Source organism: Kogia breviceps, chromosome 16, assembly GCF_026419965.1.
Source record: "Kogia breviceps isolate mKogBre1 chromosome 16, mKogBre1 haplotype 1, whole genome shotgun sequence".
NCBI lineage: Eukaryota > Metazoa > Chordata > Mammalia > Artiodactyla > Physeteridae > Kogia > Kogia breviceps.
This window is the reverse complement of record NC_081325.1, coordinates 78,655,201-78,672,994: the sequence shown is the minus strand read 5'-3', so window position 1 is coordinate 78,672,994 and position 17,794 is coordinate 78,655,201. Positions and strand designations below refer to the sequence as shown.

The window sequence follows — 17,794 nt, the reverse complement described above, 5'->3', positions numbered from 1 at the left end:
GAGACGCACCTCACGTTTTCTTCTTCTGTTTACAGTTTCATTTCTTGGACCCTTGGTGACGCACGTGTCCCCAGCCCCGCCCCGCTACAGCCCCGCGGGCGCGGTTTCCGCACGGACCGCTCTGCCCCGCCGCCCTGCGTCAGGAGGTCTGAAACAACGCTCCGCTCCTCTTGCCTGTTTCTTTCCTGCTGTTACTACAGAGTCACCGTGTCTGTGTTCTCAAGGGGACGTCTGACACCGTCCCGCGCTGCCCGGACCTCCTCCTGCCTGAAGCCCAGGGCTTCCCCCTGTCAGTCATCAGAGCACCTCACCTCCTTCCTTCCAATTTAGTAGCTTTTTGCCTACGTGTCTTTTCAATTTCAATCATTCCTCGACTGCCAGTTTCCTACGTTGACCTTTAACTGTAATGAGACGTGACGTGACGTGACCCTTAAGGAAGCTCACGGGTGAAACACAGCGAGGTCAGAACAGGGGGCTGGGGCTGCGGGCCACCCCGGCCTGCCGTCTGCCACGCTAAAAGGGTGAGGAGGAATGTGTCGTTTGCGTACCACAGTTTCATTAATGTAATTTTAAGGCCAATTAAACTAATTTTATTCAGGGTAAGTCTACATTAAATTACAATGTCAACAATCAAGAGATAATGAACTTAAAGTCTAAGAAGTAGAATCTATCTGGTCTCTTATCGACCATCTGTTACTGAACTCACAAATGAAAATTTACAAATATAGAAATAAGGATGATACTTAAAGAGTGAGGATTTTCATACGGAAACCCATAAGATGTCATATTTTAAACACGCATGTTTCAAAAAGGGAGAATCTTTTAATAATTTAGCACAAAAATCAAATTATATAAACTTGGTATATTCCAGAAAATATTGCTTTCAACACTTACACCATGATCAAAATTCCTTTGGTAGCTTTTAATCAAAATGCAGCGTGCTGTTATGTAAAAGTAAAGCACTTTTAAATGTTCTCAGAAAAGCATCTCGTTTCAGTCGCCGCACGGGCACCACCGCCCGCTGCCCAGCCTCAGCTGTGCGCACACAACATGAAAGCAGGTGCCACCGAGGCCACCCCTGCTCACGACGTCAAGTCTCCTCCGAAACGTTTACAGTGGTTACAGCAGAGGACAGCCACCCCACCCGGGGCCGTGAAAACAAAACCAAACTTTATTGTCGCAATCATACAAACACTGCAATTAGAAAAAATCAAACAGCAGTTCCCCAATGCAGAGGACGGGGCTGCTAGACTCAATCTTAGAACAGCAAACACACACACACACTACCCCCCTCTAAACCCTCAAACAGAAAACCCACAAGGGACGCAGTGGAAGTGAAGGCGCTGATGGGCTCGCGGCATCACAAATGTCAGACGTGGTGTCCTCTTGGTGCATCTGAGGTCTCGCCAAGGAGCCCCATCCTGAAAACCAGTCCTCAGAGGTGAGCACTGGCTGCAAGAGCGGGAACAGGCGCTACTGGCGCTACTATCCAGGCTGCGTAATCGACCAGCCAGCTTTAACACAGACCGTTTCTCCCTAATGGTCACCAGCAAGCGTTCTTGTTCTGGGTCTAAGAGCTTGTGTCCCTGCAGCTACAGAAGGGCAGCACGGAGGGTCACTCACACACACACACAGACACACCCCGACACACACACCGAACATCTCACACACACACACACACACACACACACACACCCCAAACATCACACACACTGATCACACACACACACACACACACACACACACATCCGAACATCAGCTTCTGCCACGAGAACACCGCTTACAAAGGAGCCTTTTAAGAAGCCAGTATCTGCTTGTCCGACCGTCCGACCTCAGAGTCACTCTGCAGAGCCACGGAACCATCCAAACGCCTAAAGGAACAGGAAGAAGAACGGGAGGGAAGGTACACAAGCCATTTGCAAATCCTTGAGCCTGTGAAGGAGGATCCAAGGGTCCCCCCTTTCCTGCTAGTCCCAAAGGAGCCATGCTGCGAAGTACCAGAAAGTCCTGGAAACAGCACAGAAGTGTTTCTGCCCTAAAGATACATTCTAGTGTCTCATGGGAGGAGCCGCCACGAGCCTCAGGCCACGTAGCGGTACTGGTTGGGACTGTCCTGGTCTCTCTCCATGTAGTCTCTGTCTATGAGAGATTCGATTCTCTTTTTCAAATCTCCAGGCTGGAAAAGAAGAACAAAAGCCCCAATTATAGTGGCGTTAAATTTACAACCACAGGGGAATATAAGATACCACGCTCGAAGCATATAGCACATATCAACACACCCATCTACAAAGAATTGTTTATAATCAGAAGCCAGTTATAAAACGCTAGAACAAAACTCTCTGCTTCCAAAGACAATGTTAACGTCGTATCGTGAGCAGAGGGCTTCCTTCCGTGTGGCAGGCGTCCGAGCAGGGCTGCCCACTGGGGCTGTGAGGCTCTGAACGGTGGGCACAGCTCCGAGGTCGCTACACGCCACAGCCTGGCGGAGCCGGCCCGGGGCGTGTCCTTCCTTCGTGAGACGACGCCCCGATGCCGCCTGCCGTCACCGAGTGCTACTGCACGTGCTTCTCGTGGGCAGGGCCCCCGGGAAGGAGACGCCCCGGGCACGTCTGCGTTGGGAGGCGCACCTGCGCGCTCGCCTCCGAGCCCGAGCAGACCCTCCACCCCAAGTGATGGGCCGATACCAGCACCTGTCGGAGCAGAGCTGGCGCTTCCGCAGCCTCTGTTGAACCGCCGGGCCCCTCCTGTGCAGGGGCAGGGACTCCGGCCCCGTGGGGTGCAGAGCACGGCAGGGCACAGGACGGCCCACTGGCCCGTCCAGTGTCCGTCCACTCCCCGGGCCGCCTGGGCTGCACGACACGGCCTCAGAGGACTTCTGCCCAGGAGCACAGGTGGTGCTGGGACGCCTGCTGGAGGCTCCAGGGCAGACGTCCTCGGGCAGAGGCAACGTGACGACAGCGGGAGGAGAGCGAGCCAGGCCCCGGCGTCCCTGCCGCGGGGACCGGGCGTCAGGCGGAGCCCCACCCTCACACACACACGGAGACTTCTGTGGTGTGTGACCAGCTGTAACGGAGGACGGATGATCCGACGCTAACGGTCCTGAGACTCGTATGCGCTTTGCCAGGGGGTACCTGGTGCTGCGACTTAAGCAAGCGGACACCCACTCACCTTGACGGGGAACTTCAGCTGATTATACAGTTCGGAGACGAGCAGGTTGTGGCCCAGCGTCTTTCTCATCTTCATGATCCTGACGATGGCCGCGTCGATCTGGTACTGCCGGTCCTGGAACACGCGCTCCGTGGTGCTGACCTGCTCTTCAACCTGCACAGGAGAAGACAGACGTGAGGGTGTATTTCAGCGCTACTTATCTCCGACTGTGGAGTCCGAGGAGAAGCCTCTGTTGAAAGAAAGGCCACACTGCGGGTGGGTCCTGTTCTGCGCTGCAAATTTGTTCTAGTAAAACCGTTTAACTTCAGGACCAAAATAAGTAAATTTATAGGAATAGGAACATTAATTAAAAGACTTTGGGTGCCGGCTATGAAATAGATCAACAGAACCTGTGGAGGAGAAATGAGACAGTGCCCCATAATATGTGAATCCGATTGTAATAAAGCTGACAGTTCCAAGAGGTTATCAGAGAATCGGCTCACTTTTTAAAGTAGGGAGGGTGGTTACAATGTTTTCTGATACTACAATAACTTCTACACTGCTCAGAGAAAGATTTAAATGTATAAACTACTAGAAAAATAGAGGTGAATGTTCTTTAAAATTTGGGTTAGAGGAAGGTCTTTCCTAGGATGACCCCCCAGTCAGAAACTGTGGAAGAAAAGACTCTACTTCCCACTATAATCACGGGGGAAACGCTCTCAGAATGACAAAATCATGTGCACAAAAGACAAAGGTTAATCTCCTCAACGTCAACAGGATACGCACAAGTCAGAGGTGGAATATTACAGTAAATGCACCAGTGACTTGAATTCAAGCGATTAATTAAAAAGAGAAAAATGCAAACGGCAACCCACGAGGCGGCAGGATCGACATCGACGAAGCACTTACAGGCGCCTCTACCCAAGAGGCTGAAGCGAGCGTTCCCACTGGAATCTTACTTACACCCTGAGACGGGGTCACACTTATTTTAAAAGATGAAGAACTAAGGACTAGAAAGGTCACCTACTTTGTACGAGCTCTTAAGTGGCAAGAAGATGCTCGGAGGAACCAAAGGAAGTCACCCGAACGTGGCAATGAACTATCTCCGTGCCTGAGACTGGGGCGGGCAGAGGCAGGGGGCGGAGGGCAGGACCCCCGAGAGCCAGAGACTGCAATCTGGCGGAGGGTCAAAGCAACAAAGTCCCCGCTCTCTGACCCAGCGATTCCCGGGCAAGGAGCTGATACTCCAGAAACAAGCCAGCCGGGGACCGGAGAGTGTCGTACAGGACGGTTAGCGTGACCCTGCACGCTAACCCCACGGACTCTCGGATTCGCGCCACGCGACGGACGACTGTGCGCCCTTAGACACCAAGGCCTGACGTGGAAAGAGGCCCAGGGTGAAGAACAGGAACAGCCTACAAAACGGTGCATGTAAGTGGCACGTGGAGCGGTCCCATGAAGACAAGTTTATACACGTACATCAGAGAAAAAAGCTGCCTGCGAACTCAGGTGGCGGGAGGGGCCGCCTCTGGAGGCAAGAGGTGACGGACCGCCCGCCTGGGAATTATAACTGCAGAGCCTTACACCCTTTTGTCACCCTGGTAAGAATTCCTCATAGTAGGAAAGATGGAACACAGGCTGTGTGCCTTAAGCCTTTAACGGATGCGTCCAATTACCCACCGAAAACGCTGCGCCGATCCAAACCTCTCTTAAAAAATAAAAACATAAAAATTCCCGCGTTCTCATATTCTTGCCAACTCCGGATACCATCAAGCTTTTGAACGTTTCCCAAGTTGACAGCCAAAAAATAGAATATTATTTTAATTTGAACTGAAAAAATTCCTGATGGGATTAAACACCTTTCACGTATTTACCGGTCTATCTCTTTTGCATGATCTGAACATACTTCCCGAGTGGGCAACACCGAGCTCCTCCGGGGAAGGGCAGCAGGCCTCGGTCCCACTACAGGTGTAAGAGCACCTGTGACGCCACCTCAGACCTTCGGAGCTGCCCGTGCGTCACCCGGACCACCTCCCTCCCCACAAGGCCCCGCCTCGCTCATCCACAGGTACAAGGGGGCGGCTGACACCTGCTCTGTAGGTGGGCACCAGGGTGCGCCTGCCTGCCTGGCCCGCACGCTGACCACAGCCCTGCGATGCCAGGGCTTCTGCATCAGGAAGGCCCGAGGGCAGGTCCAGAACCTGCTCCGGACACGTGACACTCGAGCCTGATCAAAGCTACAGACGCTCCACCTGTACGTGGATCCCAGAGGCGTTGGCGGTGGGGCCACGACTCCCAGGACCCGCACCACTTCCGCCCCAGGACCTGGTAGAGGCGAAGCTGAGGGAATGGCTGGGTGCTGCGCAGAAGTCAAGAGACAAGTCACCGGGCTTTGGAAATGACGTGCTCTCCACGCGGACGGCATGTGTGGTCTAGGAAGATCTGATTTATCCACTACTTCTGGGAATAGGAACCCTAACTGTTAAATGCGTTTCTTTCTGATTTTTGCTCTTGTTGTATCAAAGTAACGAAAGTTACGTTAAAATAAGCGCTCTCCTAGATATGACATACGTGATTAGACACTTTAGAATATGCTCTGGAACCCTACAGTCGAGAAATTACTCTAAAACTAGTGATTCCCTGGTGAACGCCGTGTAACAAGAAGAGAGAAAGGGGATACGTACGGTTTCTTTCATCTGAATTTGATTGATCTTGATCCGAAACAACTTGTGCTTGAATTCTCCATTGAAGATGAATCTGTCTCCGTCTTCCACCTCCCTTCCTTTGGGACTTTTGATCAGGACGCGCGCCTTCCCGCAGGCCAGGGACTGCAAAGTCCTCCGCAGCTCGCTGTCCTCTGAGCGGGAGAAAGTGCACAGGTCAGGGCCCCGAGCAGCCACGATCTCCGGTGTGGCCGGCAGAGGCGGCGCCCCCACCCCCTCCCCGGAACCACCCACCACCGAGGAGGCGGGCCTACCTATCCCAGTGGCCATCTTTATGTCCTCAAAGCCAAAGCCATCCCCTTCGTTGAACATGAGAAGCACTAGGGTCTGGAACAGCGACACCTGGAACTCCTTCTTTCCCTGAAAGAGAAGGACAGCTCACGTGGGAAGCTGTGTTTGCACACTCCGCAGACCTTTTTAAGAGGCTTCTCTTCGCTCTCAAACTTTGTGTGCGCAGGGAATGGTGAGAAATTACTAATTAAACACCAGTAAGAAGAAATTAAGTTACTAGCTGTACAAGAACAGAATGAGTCAGGATTGCACTCCTTCTTCTCTTGAAGCACTCTGGACAAAACACAAGAAGGCACGGTGACGAGGCCGGGATGGAGGGAAGCTGGCAGGAGGCACGGCTGGTGCCGCGTGAAGAGGACAAGGACCACTGGGGACAGGCGCACACGTCACACCCTGCTCGCCCGCAGGTCTGGGTGTCTGTCGGCTCCTTTTCCAAGCACCTGCTCTTTCTGTGCCCGTGTCCCATGCCAGTGACTCAGCATTTCAAACCCTCCACCAGAAAAGGATTAGGACTTGCTGAAGGCTCACACGACGGTTAGCATTTTCTTGGCAATGAAGCATTTTTAAATTAAGGTATATAATGGCTTCTCAGACGTAGCCCTGTCACACACGCAAAGCCATGTGACCCACCTTATCGCAATACTCCCTCCACTGCGGCAGCTGACATGGGCCCCACCTCCTATCACCCAGCCCCTGCCACAGACACTCGCCACGTGGTTACTGTGGGGAGGGGCACCCCGTGCACGTGCTTCCTCTGGGCCCAGCCGGGGATGTGGACAGTAAGGGGACTGTGGGATTTAACTCTCACGATACCTTAAAGAACCGTATGTGAGGAATTCCCTGGTGGCACAGTGGTTAAGAATCTGCCTGCTAATGCAGGGGACAGGGGTTCGAGCCCTGGTCCGGGAAGATCCCACATGCTGCAGAGCAACTAAGCCCGGGCGCCATAACGACTGAGCCTGTGCTCTAGAGCCCGCAAGCCGCAACTACTGAGCCAACGAGCCACAACTACTGAAGCCCGCGTGCCTAGAGCCCATGCTCCGCGACGAGAAGCCACCACGATGAGAAGTCCATGCACCACAACGAAGAGAAGCCCCCACTCGCCGCAACTAGAGGAAGCCTGCGCGCAGCAACGAAGACCCAACGCAGCCAAAAATGAAACAAATAAATCAATTTAGTTTTAAAAAAAAGAACTATATGTAGTGTGCGTGGTTTTGTGTATATGACCCTGTACAATAACACACAATGAAATATGTACAGATAATTTATGCATAATTGTATATACATGTATATGTAATTTATATGAAAATGCATAGTTAACGTAGTACAATTGCAAAACAGAATTCTGTAATTTTTTGGCTCAGTGTACATAATTGAATTTTGTTTACAAAATTGAAGTTAAGTTTGAATATGGACTATTTTGTGACATGCTTCTTTCATTTATCAATACATTGTATGCATTTTCCCTTCCTAAATTATCCCTTTTAATAACAGCACTGAAACGAATATTCTTATTCATCCATCTGTGAAAATGTTTTGTTAAGATGAATTCCCAGAGCTGGAACTACTTGCAACGAAGCCCGTGATCTCGGGTTTTGAGATGCAGCACCACACTGCCCCCTGCAGAGCCCACGGGCTCCGTCCAGCAGGGCGTGAGGCTGCTGTTCTTTCCGTTGTAGCCTCTATCAGTTTCCCAGTCAGAGAGTGGCGTTTTGTTTTTAACCTGTAACCCTCTGACTGGCAGGGAAGTGGATACGTTTTCAAGGATAGCGATGTTTGAGTCTCACTTTATGAACTGCCTCTTCACAGCCTTAGCTCTATTTTTCTTTTTTTTTTTTTTTTTTTTTTTTTTTGCGGTACGCGGGCCCCTCACTGTCGCGGCCTCTCCCGCTGCGGGGCACAGGCTCCAGACACGCAGGCGCAGCGGCCACGGCTCACGGGCCCAGCCGCTCCGTGGCACGTGGGATCTTCCCGGACCGGGGCACGAACCCGCGTCCCCTGCATCGTCAGGCGGACTCTCAACCACTGCGCCACCAGGGAAGCCCTTAGCTCTATTTTTAATCACGTAAATCCTTTTCTATTCTAATTAATTTTTATTGATTAGAATAGTAATCCTTCAACTGTTTCATTTTATTGACCTTTGAAAAGCCAGTGTTGAGTTACACTGAAAAACCGCTTCTTTCTTTGCTACCGAAGTTCAATCACGATCAAAGCACATTCCATTAACGTACTTAAGAAAACTGCGAAGCGGAGGAGACGCGGGACCCACCTCTTTAAACTCCGCTTTCAGCACGGCGTGACCCAGCGTAGTTTGCCACTGCAGCTTCCGACCGCTGTGCTTTCCAAGATAGAACGTCTTGAATACTTCCTGAAGTTTAATCATCTGTCAAGCCAAGAAAACAAGAAATTTAATTATGCTAAACACCTTTAACCTGAAGAGCCACATACTGTTCAGTGTTCACGGCTGAATGAAAAGTCAGTTCTGTGTTTTGACAGCTGCCGCCACCTGCTTGGGCACTGAGGCTGCCGCGATTTCAATGCTACTTTCTGGGAGGGCTCCTGACACCGTCCAGCCCTGCTGGGGGTGCGGCCCGGACCTCCCTCCTGGGCCCCCGCAGGTTTCCTCGGCCCCTCCTGAAGCCTCCGCACCCAGGAGCAGCCGCGGCTCTCATCAGGCTTCATCTGGCGAGATGGCCCCTCTCAACAGCTCCCCTCCGCAGCTCCCCCTGCCCCCGGGCGCCCAAGACCCTCATCACGAGGATTCCTGTCTCCAACTGGCGACCACGCCTTCTGGGTCTTCTCGGGTTTGTCTTCTCGCCCTGGAGCCCCAGGGCCCGCACTCCACTCGGCCCTGGCAGTGTCACCAGCTGAGGCCCAGTTCCTAGGAGAGGGTTCAGTCCTCCCCTGGGCCCGGCCCTCCCCACTTCACGGCGCGCACCTCCTCATCCCACCGCTCTGCCAGGTCTGGAGCTGCTCCACCAGCACCGTCACCAGCCCTCTGGACGGGGTGCTCAGGGAGCGGGACCTGGGCTGCCTCTGCGCTACTGCAAAGCCGGTGCTGAGGGATGAGGGCCTGGGCCCTCTGTCGGGAAGGCCTGCCAGCCTCGTGGCTGCCTGGCAACTCCTCTTCACGCTCCCAACTCAGCTCCTGGTCACCCCGGGGCCCAGGACCCATCTTCAGTACAGCAAGTCCCAGGCATGATGCCAGTGCGTTTCGAAGAGTTTCAGACACAGCTAACAGACAAGGACTCTTCTAGAAAACGGGTCTACTCTACCATCTCACACCTAACAAAAAGTCAACAGTGTGATAAACCTTCCAGTGCAGACCTCTCCTACAATTATTTCCTGGAGATTAATTCCCAGGAGGAGAAATAATAATAATGATTATAATAAGGTAGCAGCAGCTAACACTGGGTGCTTACTAACTAGTTACCATTCTAGGCTCAACAAAGATCAAAGACCTAAATATAAGAGTCAAAACTATAAAGCTCTTAGAAGAAAACATAGGCACAAATTTTCATGACCTTGGATTTGGCAATAGTTTTTTAGATATGACCAAAAGTAACAAGTAACAACAGAAAAAAAATAGATTAAGTGGACTTCATCAAAATTAAAAACTTTTATGCAGAGGACACTATCAAGAAAATAAAAAGACAACTCACAGAAGGTATTTGCAAGTCACATGTCTGCTAAGGATCTAATGTCTGGAACACAGAAAGAACTCTCACCACTTAACAGACAGAAAACACAATTAAAAAATGGGCAAAGGCTTCCTGGGCGGCGCAGTGGTTGAGAGTCCGCCTGCCGATGCAGGGGACGCGGGTTCGTGCCCCGGTCAGGGAAGATCCCACGTGCCGCGGAGCGGCTGGGCCCGTGAGCCGTGGCCGCTGAGCCTGCGCGTCCGGAGCCTGTGCTCCGCAGCGGGAGAGGCCACGACAGTGAGAGGCCCGTGTACTGAAAAAAGAAAAAAAAAAAAAAAAAAAAAAAAAAAAAGGGCAAAGGACTTGAATAGACAATTCTTCAAAGAAGGTCTACAAATAGCCACTAAGCACATGAAAAGATGCTCAACACCGTCAGTCAACAGGCAAAAGCAAGTCTAACCAAAACAAGATGCTGATTCATACCCACTAAGATGGCTATCATAAAAAATGAAAAATAATAAATGGTGAGACGTTGTGGAACTTGGAACCCCTGTGAGTTGCTGATGGGAACGTAAAATGGTGTAGGTGCTATGAAAAATGGTGGTAGTTCGTCAAAAAAGTTGAACAATTATCACACGAACCAGCACTTCTACTCCTAGGGACAGACCCCAAAAAGCCGACAACGGGCAACCAAACACGGCACGCTCACGTTCAAAGCAGCATCATCCACGACAGCCAGAAGGTGGAAAGAGCCCACATGGCCATCGATGGATAAACGGATGTGGTCCGCGTCCCCGATGGAGCGCTGCTCAGCCTTAGGTAGGCGCAGGCATGAAGATGCCACATGCGACCGCGTGGATGAACCCTGAGGACCTGATGCTGCCGTTGCCTGGGTCTGGGGCGGGGTGTGTGTGTGTGTGTGGTGTGTGTGTGGTGTGTGTGGTGCGTGTGTGTGGTGCGTGTGGGGTGTGTGTGTGGGGTGTGTGTGTGTGTGTGTGTAGTGGGGGGGGATGACAGGGACTGCATATTAGGGAAAAAGTTATGAACTTTCCATAGCTGTACACAAAATTGTAGGTGTATTTTACCAAGCACGAGTATTTGGGAAGCCCCAAACACCTTCTGCTAGAAGACCAAGGTTCTCAGGGGTACGTGCTGAAGCACAGGAGCTGGAAGAGCCCCCGCAAGCCAAAGGTGGGGTAATCTCAGCATCAAATAGGTAAGAATCCAGGAGCGCACTGACAGAGACAGAGGAAAAATAAGTAAATTCGTGGGGCAGAGGAGGGGAAGGCTCGTCCTTGCAAGAGGATGCTACTTCGAAAGAGAGAGAAACAGGAGAAGGCACGGGATCACTGCTCGTAAGGAGAGCATGGACCCGGGCGAGTCTGACGGGGATGAAAAGGTTCACGTCGTCCTCGAATTCTCCCCACAAGTTACTTGGTAACTACAAACCGGCTGGCACCTTAACCAGGTGAGCACAGGTGTCATTGTCACCAGGGGCAACGGACCAGCGTGCGGCCCTGGCCAGGGACCAAGACGGTAGCAGGGGCTGCGCGGCCGGCGAGCCGGGAGCCTGCGAGAGCCGCCTGCAGTTCCAAAAGGGCTGCGGCGTGAGGGAAAAGGAAGGGGGTGCCGCTGCCCCCGCTGAAGGGGACTGCAGACACGCTCGCGGGCGACGTGGGGGCCTGTGCTGGGCCTGGCAACCAGAGAAAAGGCCACGCAGGACGCGGCTGGGACACTGACAAAATCGGAATACGGCGACACGCAGGATGGGGCCGGCACATCCGCGTCGACTCTCTGCGCTTGGCAGTGCCCTCTGGCTCCGCCCCCAGCAAGTCCCCACTAACACACCGTGCTTAAAGGACAGCGCGACCTACCCTCAAGCAGGCCAGGAAACGCCGCGCGTCACGCGGAGCGCCACGGGCACACCTGGCGGCGCTGAGCAGCAGTGGGGGGTGCTGGGAACTCTGAGCCGTCCTGCCAAGCCCTCTAAGCCTCAGTTGTGGGGGGTGTTAATTTTTGAATCTTATCTGATTTTTATACAGCAGGTTCTTATTAGTTATCCATTTTACACACATCAGTGCATACCTGTCAATCCAAATCTCCCAGTTCATCACACCACACCCCCAACCCCCTGCCGCTTTCCCCCCTTGGTGTCCGTGTTTGTTCTCTACATCTGTGTCTATTTCTGCCCTGCAAACTGGTTCATCTGTAACAGTTTTCTAGGTTCCCCATACATGCGTTAACATACGGTATTTGTTTTCTCTTTCTGACTTACTTCACTCTGCGTGACAGTCTCCAGAGCCATCCACGCCTCTATCTATCTATCTATTTCTCTAGTTCTGCACACGGGCTTTCTCTAGTTGCGCACCGCTTTGTCGAGGTGCGCGTGCTTCTCATTGCGGTGGCTTCTCTCGTTGCGGAGCAGGGGCTCTAGGCACATGGGCTTCAATAGTTGTGGCACGCGGCCTCTAAAGCACAGGCTCAGCAGTTGTGGCGCACGGGCTTAGTTGCTCCACAGCATGTGGCATCTTCCCAGACCAGGACTCGAACCTGTGACCCCTGCATTGGCAGGCGGATTCTTAACCACTGCACTACCAGGGAAGTCCCACTCCCTCTTTTTCTTGATGAGTCTGGCTAATGGTTTATCAATTTTGTTTATCTTCTCAGAGAACCAGCTTTTAGTTTTACTGATCTTTGCTATTGTTTTGTTTCTATTTCATTTCTTTCTACTCTGATCTTTATGATTTCTTTCCTTCTGCTAACTTCGGGGTTTTCTGGTTCTTCTTTCTCTAGTTCCTTTAGGTATAAGGTTAGATTGTCTATTTGAAATTTTTCTTGTTTCTTGAGGTAGGCTTGTATTGCTATAAACTTCCCTCTTAGAACTGCTTTTGCTGCATCCCATAGGTTTTGGATCGGCATGTTTTCGTTGTCATTTTGCTCTAGGTAATTTCTGACTTCCTCTTTGATTTCTTCAGTGATCTCTTGGTTATTTAGTAATGTATTGTTTAGCCTCCATGTGTTTTTGTTTTTTACGTTTTTTCCCCCTGTACTTGATTTCTAATCTCAGAGCATTGTGGTTGGAAAAGATGCTTGATATGATTTTGATTTTCTTAAATTTACCAAAGATTGATTTATGATCCAAGATGTGAACTATCCTGGAGAATGATCCATGTGCACTTGAGAAGAAAGTGTAATCTGCCATTTTTGGATGGATAAATATCAATTAAATTTATCTGGTCTATTGTGTCATTTAAAGCTTGTGTTTCCTTATTAATTTTCTGTCTGGATGATCTGTCCATTGGTGTAGGTGAGGTGTTAAAGTCCCCCACTATTACTGTGTCACTGTCGATTTCCTCTTTTACAGCTGTTAGCAGTTGCCTTACGTATTTAGGTGCTCCTATGTTGGGTGCATATGTATTTAATAACTGTTACATCTTCTTCTTGGATTGATCCCTTGATCATTATGCAGTGTCTTTCCTTGTCTCTTGTAACATTCTTTTTTTTCTTGTAACTAACTTTTATTTTTATTGACAACAGAATTGGTGGCTTTATTCCTCCATCTTTAGGAACAGTTAGCATCAGCAGCCAGAGGGAAAGTCTGCAGTGGAGTCAAACTCATTCTGCCCCAGCCACAGCTCCGGAAGCTCATTGCCTTCCTTGGTCCAGTCCCAGTTCCACCACCAGTGACATCAGCACCTCCTCATCCACCAGGTCTGAATCGATGACGGCAGGGCTCTGGTCACCAGCAGAAGGAGAGAGTGACCCTGCCCCTCCCGCCTGAGCCCCGAAGCCCCAGTTTGGCAGGGGCCCTGCGCCCCCACCCCCAGGTTGGCCCGGAGTGGCGGTGGCCATCCCATGATACTGGCTATTAAGTTTCTGCAGCTGTATACTGGCCAGCAGGTGAGGGGCGGGGTGCAGGTTGAAAGGTGGGGGTTTAGTGGGAGGGCAGCAGTAGGAGAGCTTATTGGAGCTGGAGATCCCGAGGAACTAGCGGGAGCCCCAATGGCCTTGGTTCCATTTGAGGTTACCCCAGGGAAGTGCAGGATGGCCACTGCTTTGTGATCTTTCACCTCCAGGTTAGAGTAGGCCAGAGAGCTCATCTCTGGGTTGGCATCCTCCTTTATAGGTGAGGTGCCACCCTTGACATCAAGTGCAAGCCTCGACATAGTTGGCATTTCAGAGCCTTGGCAGAAGTTGGATAAATTGGTGGGAGGTGATGCTGCCAGCTGGAGCTGTTGTGCAGATGGCTCCATCTTGATTGCTATTTTCTCACTCAGGAGAAATTTAAAAATCCAAACAGTACTGTGGCTTGGCTTGGATGCGCTCTAACCAGACCAGTCAGTTTCGCCACCTGAGCTTTGTGCAGCCCCAGAGCTGGAGCGTCCAGATGCGGTCCGGGCGATTAGCAAAGTCAGTGGAAGCCAAGCTCCGCGAAGCCGCCTGCCCTGGAGAGAGGGAAGTGCGGAGCCCCGTGAGCCGCGGGCGCAGCGGCGGAGCCCCCAGTCCCTGGCACACACGCTGCCACCACCACCGCGAGCTGGTTGTGCTCAGTGCCACCCGACCCCTGGGCGCCTGGGAGAAGCCCACACCACTGCACTGTGCCACTGCCATCTTGTAACATTCTTTATTTTAAAGTCTATTTCATCTGATACGAGTATTGCTACTCCAGCTTTCTTTTGATTTCCATTTGCATAGAATGTCTTTCTCCATCCCCTCACTTTCAATCTGTATGTGTCCCTAGGTGTGAAGTGGGTCTCTTGTAGGCAGCATATATATGGGTCTTGTTTTCGTATGCATTCAGTGAGCCTGTGTCTTTTGGTTAGAGCATTTAATCCATTCACGTTTAAGGTAATTATTGATACTTATATTCCTATGACCATTTTCTTAATTGTTATGGGTTTGTTTTTGTAGGTCTTTTTCTTCTCTTGTGTTTCCCACTTAGAGAAGTTCCTTTAGCATTTGTTGTACAGCTGGTTTGGTGGTGCTGAATTCTCTTAGCTTTTGCTTGTCTGTGAAACTTTTGATTTCTCCATTGAATCTGTATGAGATCCTTGCCGGGTAGAGTAATCTTGGTTGTAGGTTCTTCCCTTTCATCACTTTAATTATACTGTGCCACTCCCTTCTGGCTTGTAGAGTTTCTGCTGAGAAATCAGCTGTTAACCTTATGGGAGTTCCCTTGTATGTTATTTGTCGTTTTCCCCTTGTTGCTTTCAGTAATTTTCCTCTGTCTTTAATTTTTGTCAGTTTGATTGCTATGTGTCTCGGCGTGTTTCTCCCTGGGTTTATCCTGCCTGGGACTCTCTGTGCTTCCTGGACTTGGGTGGCTATTTCCTTTCCCATGTCAGGGAAGTTTTCAACTATAATCTCTTCAAATATTTTCTTGGGACCTTTCTCTCTTTATTCTCCTTCTGGGACCTCTATAATGCAAATGTTGCTGCATTTAATGTTGTCCCAGAGGTCTCTCTTAGGCTGTCTTAATTTCTTTTCATGCTTTTTTCTTTATTTTGTTCCACAGCAGTGAATTCCACCATTCTGTCTTCCAGGTCACTTATCCGTTCTTCTGCCTCAGTTATTCTGCTATTGATTCCTTCTAGTGTATTTTTCATTCCAGTTACTGTATTGTTCATCTCTGTTTGTTTGTTCTTTAATTCTTCTAGGTCTTTGTTAAAACATTTCTTGCATCTTCTCAACCTTTGCCTCCATTCTTTTTCCGAATGGAAAAAGGGAGGGCCGAGCCCACGGCCGTGAAGGTCCCGTGGGGCAAGCGGACATACAGGCTGGAGGCTGAGTCGGGTATGTGCGCAAGGGGAAGGAAGCTGAGGGGGCTTCCAGAGAACATCAGCATTCGGGAGGGAGGGGAAGGGAAAAAACAGAAGAAAACCACAAAGGCAACTGACTAGTGGGGTCAGAAACAGAACAGCCAAGGAAAGATACTGTCTTGGAAACGGGAAGATGGGCTCCAAGAGGCAGCGCTCTGCCCCAGCTCCCAGGGTCCAGGGCTCCATGCCCAGCTCTCTTCCTGGAGGCCTGGTACCAGCCAGCCGGAGCCCTGACCAGCGGTCCGGGTGCTGCTTCCTTCTCTGCACGTTCCGTGCCCAAGCCCAAGGTTCTCCCCAGTACCCGCATGTCCCCAGAGAACCAGAGTGATGCACTGTCCCCTGCCCCTCACGGGACCCTGGCGCTGTCTACAACGGGCAGGAGGAACAGCCAGACAAGGAGGCCCATGGCTCCGCATGCAAGAACTTTTTAGAAAAGCGCCTGTGCTAGCACCTTCTTGACAGGCGGCCGGTGGACACGGAGACAAAAAGTGTCCACTGCGAACACTGTTTAGACAGGGACGATTGGGGTTTTGACCAAGTGTGTCAAAACTCCTTGAAAGAGAGCACATCTGTGCCAGCATGGGTGCGACAAGGGTGAGGTCTGTGGGGCTCTGGAGCACCAGTATATGAATAACAAAGGGCATTCGGGCTTTAAAACGCTTACCTCTGGAGTCAGATGTACTTCCATGGGGGTGTACGTCGGCCAGTATCCCATCGTAAGTATGTTCACTGTCAGGTCTATAGAGCCTGGGTCACTTTGATTCTGCATATACTAAAAACAAAGAAAATCGGGACAGAATGATTACTTTAGAATATCACCAAAAAGAATTAATTCATTAAAAAGTAAATGGTGTCATTTTCAAAGAACAGTTTACCTTGTGTTTTCATTTATTTTAGTCCCTGGAACATATTTCACCAAAACCACACACCCTGTTCTAAAGTCACTAGATATGTTTTCTCTTCTTTAGTCTTGTATCAAATAAGGATCATTAAACTCACTTAAGTCAAATGTTTAGTGTGCAATTTTAGGGATTATTTTCCCTTTTTCTTTTTTTGGCTGTACTGCACAGCTCGTGGGATCTTAGTTCCCCCAACCAGGGACTGAACCTGGGCCCTTGGCAGTGAAAGAGTGGAGTCTTAACCACTGGACTGCCAGGGAATTCCCAGGAATTATTTTTCTTTTTCATTTTGAATTTAAGTTTTTTGAATACGTGAGACGTTAATGGTGTAATTTTTAAGGACGAGGATTCTACATAATTCACATACTTATGTACATAATTTACATAATCACTTCTCACAATTTAAAATAGGATACTGTTTAAAAGGCTGTTTTACTTGACAAGAACACAACTTGCCTGCTTGAAATGAACCATGATGTCCTTAGAGAGCTCCATGTCCTTGAACATGCCTTCCAGCTTGCTGGTGAAAGCAGCCCCACACTCTGCACACAAGTGGACTGCAGGTGAGCATCCTGGGAGAACACCCATCGGGCACCGCGCCCCACCCCCGCCCCACACGCTCACCGTGCTTCAGCTTCGACAGCATAGACTTTTCAGCATCAACAGAGGCACTTTTTCCAACGAGGAGTCTTTTTGCCAAATCTTTCTTATAAAATGCTTCAAAGACATCTTTACCTATTTATGAGCAAGTGAGAGCAACGTAAGTCATTAGATAGCTACCGTGCAAACGTTCACCTTGACAGCTGAAACAGCCAGAGGGGCGTCCACCCTGATGCAAGCCAGCTCTACCCACTGAATCCCCACAAACACCTGACTCAGTCCGTGACAGCCGTCAGCCATCACCCTAGTCCACGTGGTAACAGAGAAGCAGACACATTCCCGTTTTTCTCAAAAGAAGACAGGGCCCAACTACAGACGCTCTGCGGACACTGCGTCCTCTGTGCCCGGCAGTGAGGAGATGCCGCGAGCCCCACTCACCGTGAATGAACCGGAATAGGATCATGATCTTGTCCAGGATCCTCTCCAGCTCCTCGTCCGTTGCTTCCTTATTACCTGCTCTCAATTTTGAATCAACGTGCTTTGCTGTAAGAGGTTAAATTATTTGAAAAATAAGCATTCATTATATAATACATATTCTAAATAGGTGAAGGAAGAGCTTTAATTTCTCCACACAAAAACTGAACAGTAACATTCTGGAACCTTTCCAAAATGAC

The 17,794-nt window shown here is 50.3% G+C and overlaps 1 protein-coding gene and 1 pseudogene across 1 annotated transcript in view; both read right to left on the bottom strand.

Moving 5' to 3' along the window:
* Nucleotides 1-802: 802 nt before the first annotated feature.
* The window catches only part of CUL4A (cullin 4A), a 43,779-nt gene continuing 26,787 nt past the window's right edge, over nt 803-17,794 (bottom strand). Inside the window, exons 12-20 of the mRNA XM_059041594.2 lie at nt 17,559-17,663; nt 17,145-17,255; nt 16,977-17,062; nt 16,286-16,393; nt 8,431-8,544; nt 6,125-6,230; nt 5,832-6,004; nt 3,169-3,321; nt 803-2,176 (exon numbers count right to left, since the gene is read on the bottom strand). Coding sequence (XP_058897577.1) covers nt 2,081-2,176; nt 3,169-3,321; nt 5,832-6,004; nt 6,125-6,230; nt 8,431-8,544; nt 16,286-16,393; nt 16,977-17,062; nt 17,145-17,255; nt 17,559-17,663 — 1,052 coding nt within the window. The 3' untranslated portion in view covers nt 803-2,080. The remainder of the gene's footprint in view (nt 2,177-3,168; nt 3,322-5,831; nt 6,005-6,124; nt 6,231-8,430; nt 8,545-16,285; nt 16,394-16,976; nt 17,063-17,144; nt 17,256-17,558; nt 17,664-17,794) is intronic.
* On the bottom strand, nt 12,995-14,241 carry LOC131743134 (cbp/p300-interacting transactivator 1 pseudogene; annotated as a pseudogene).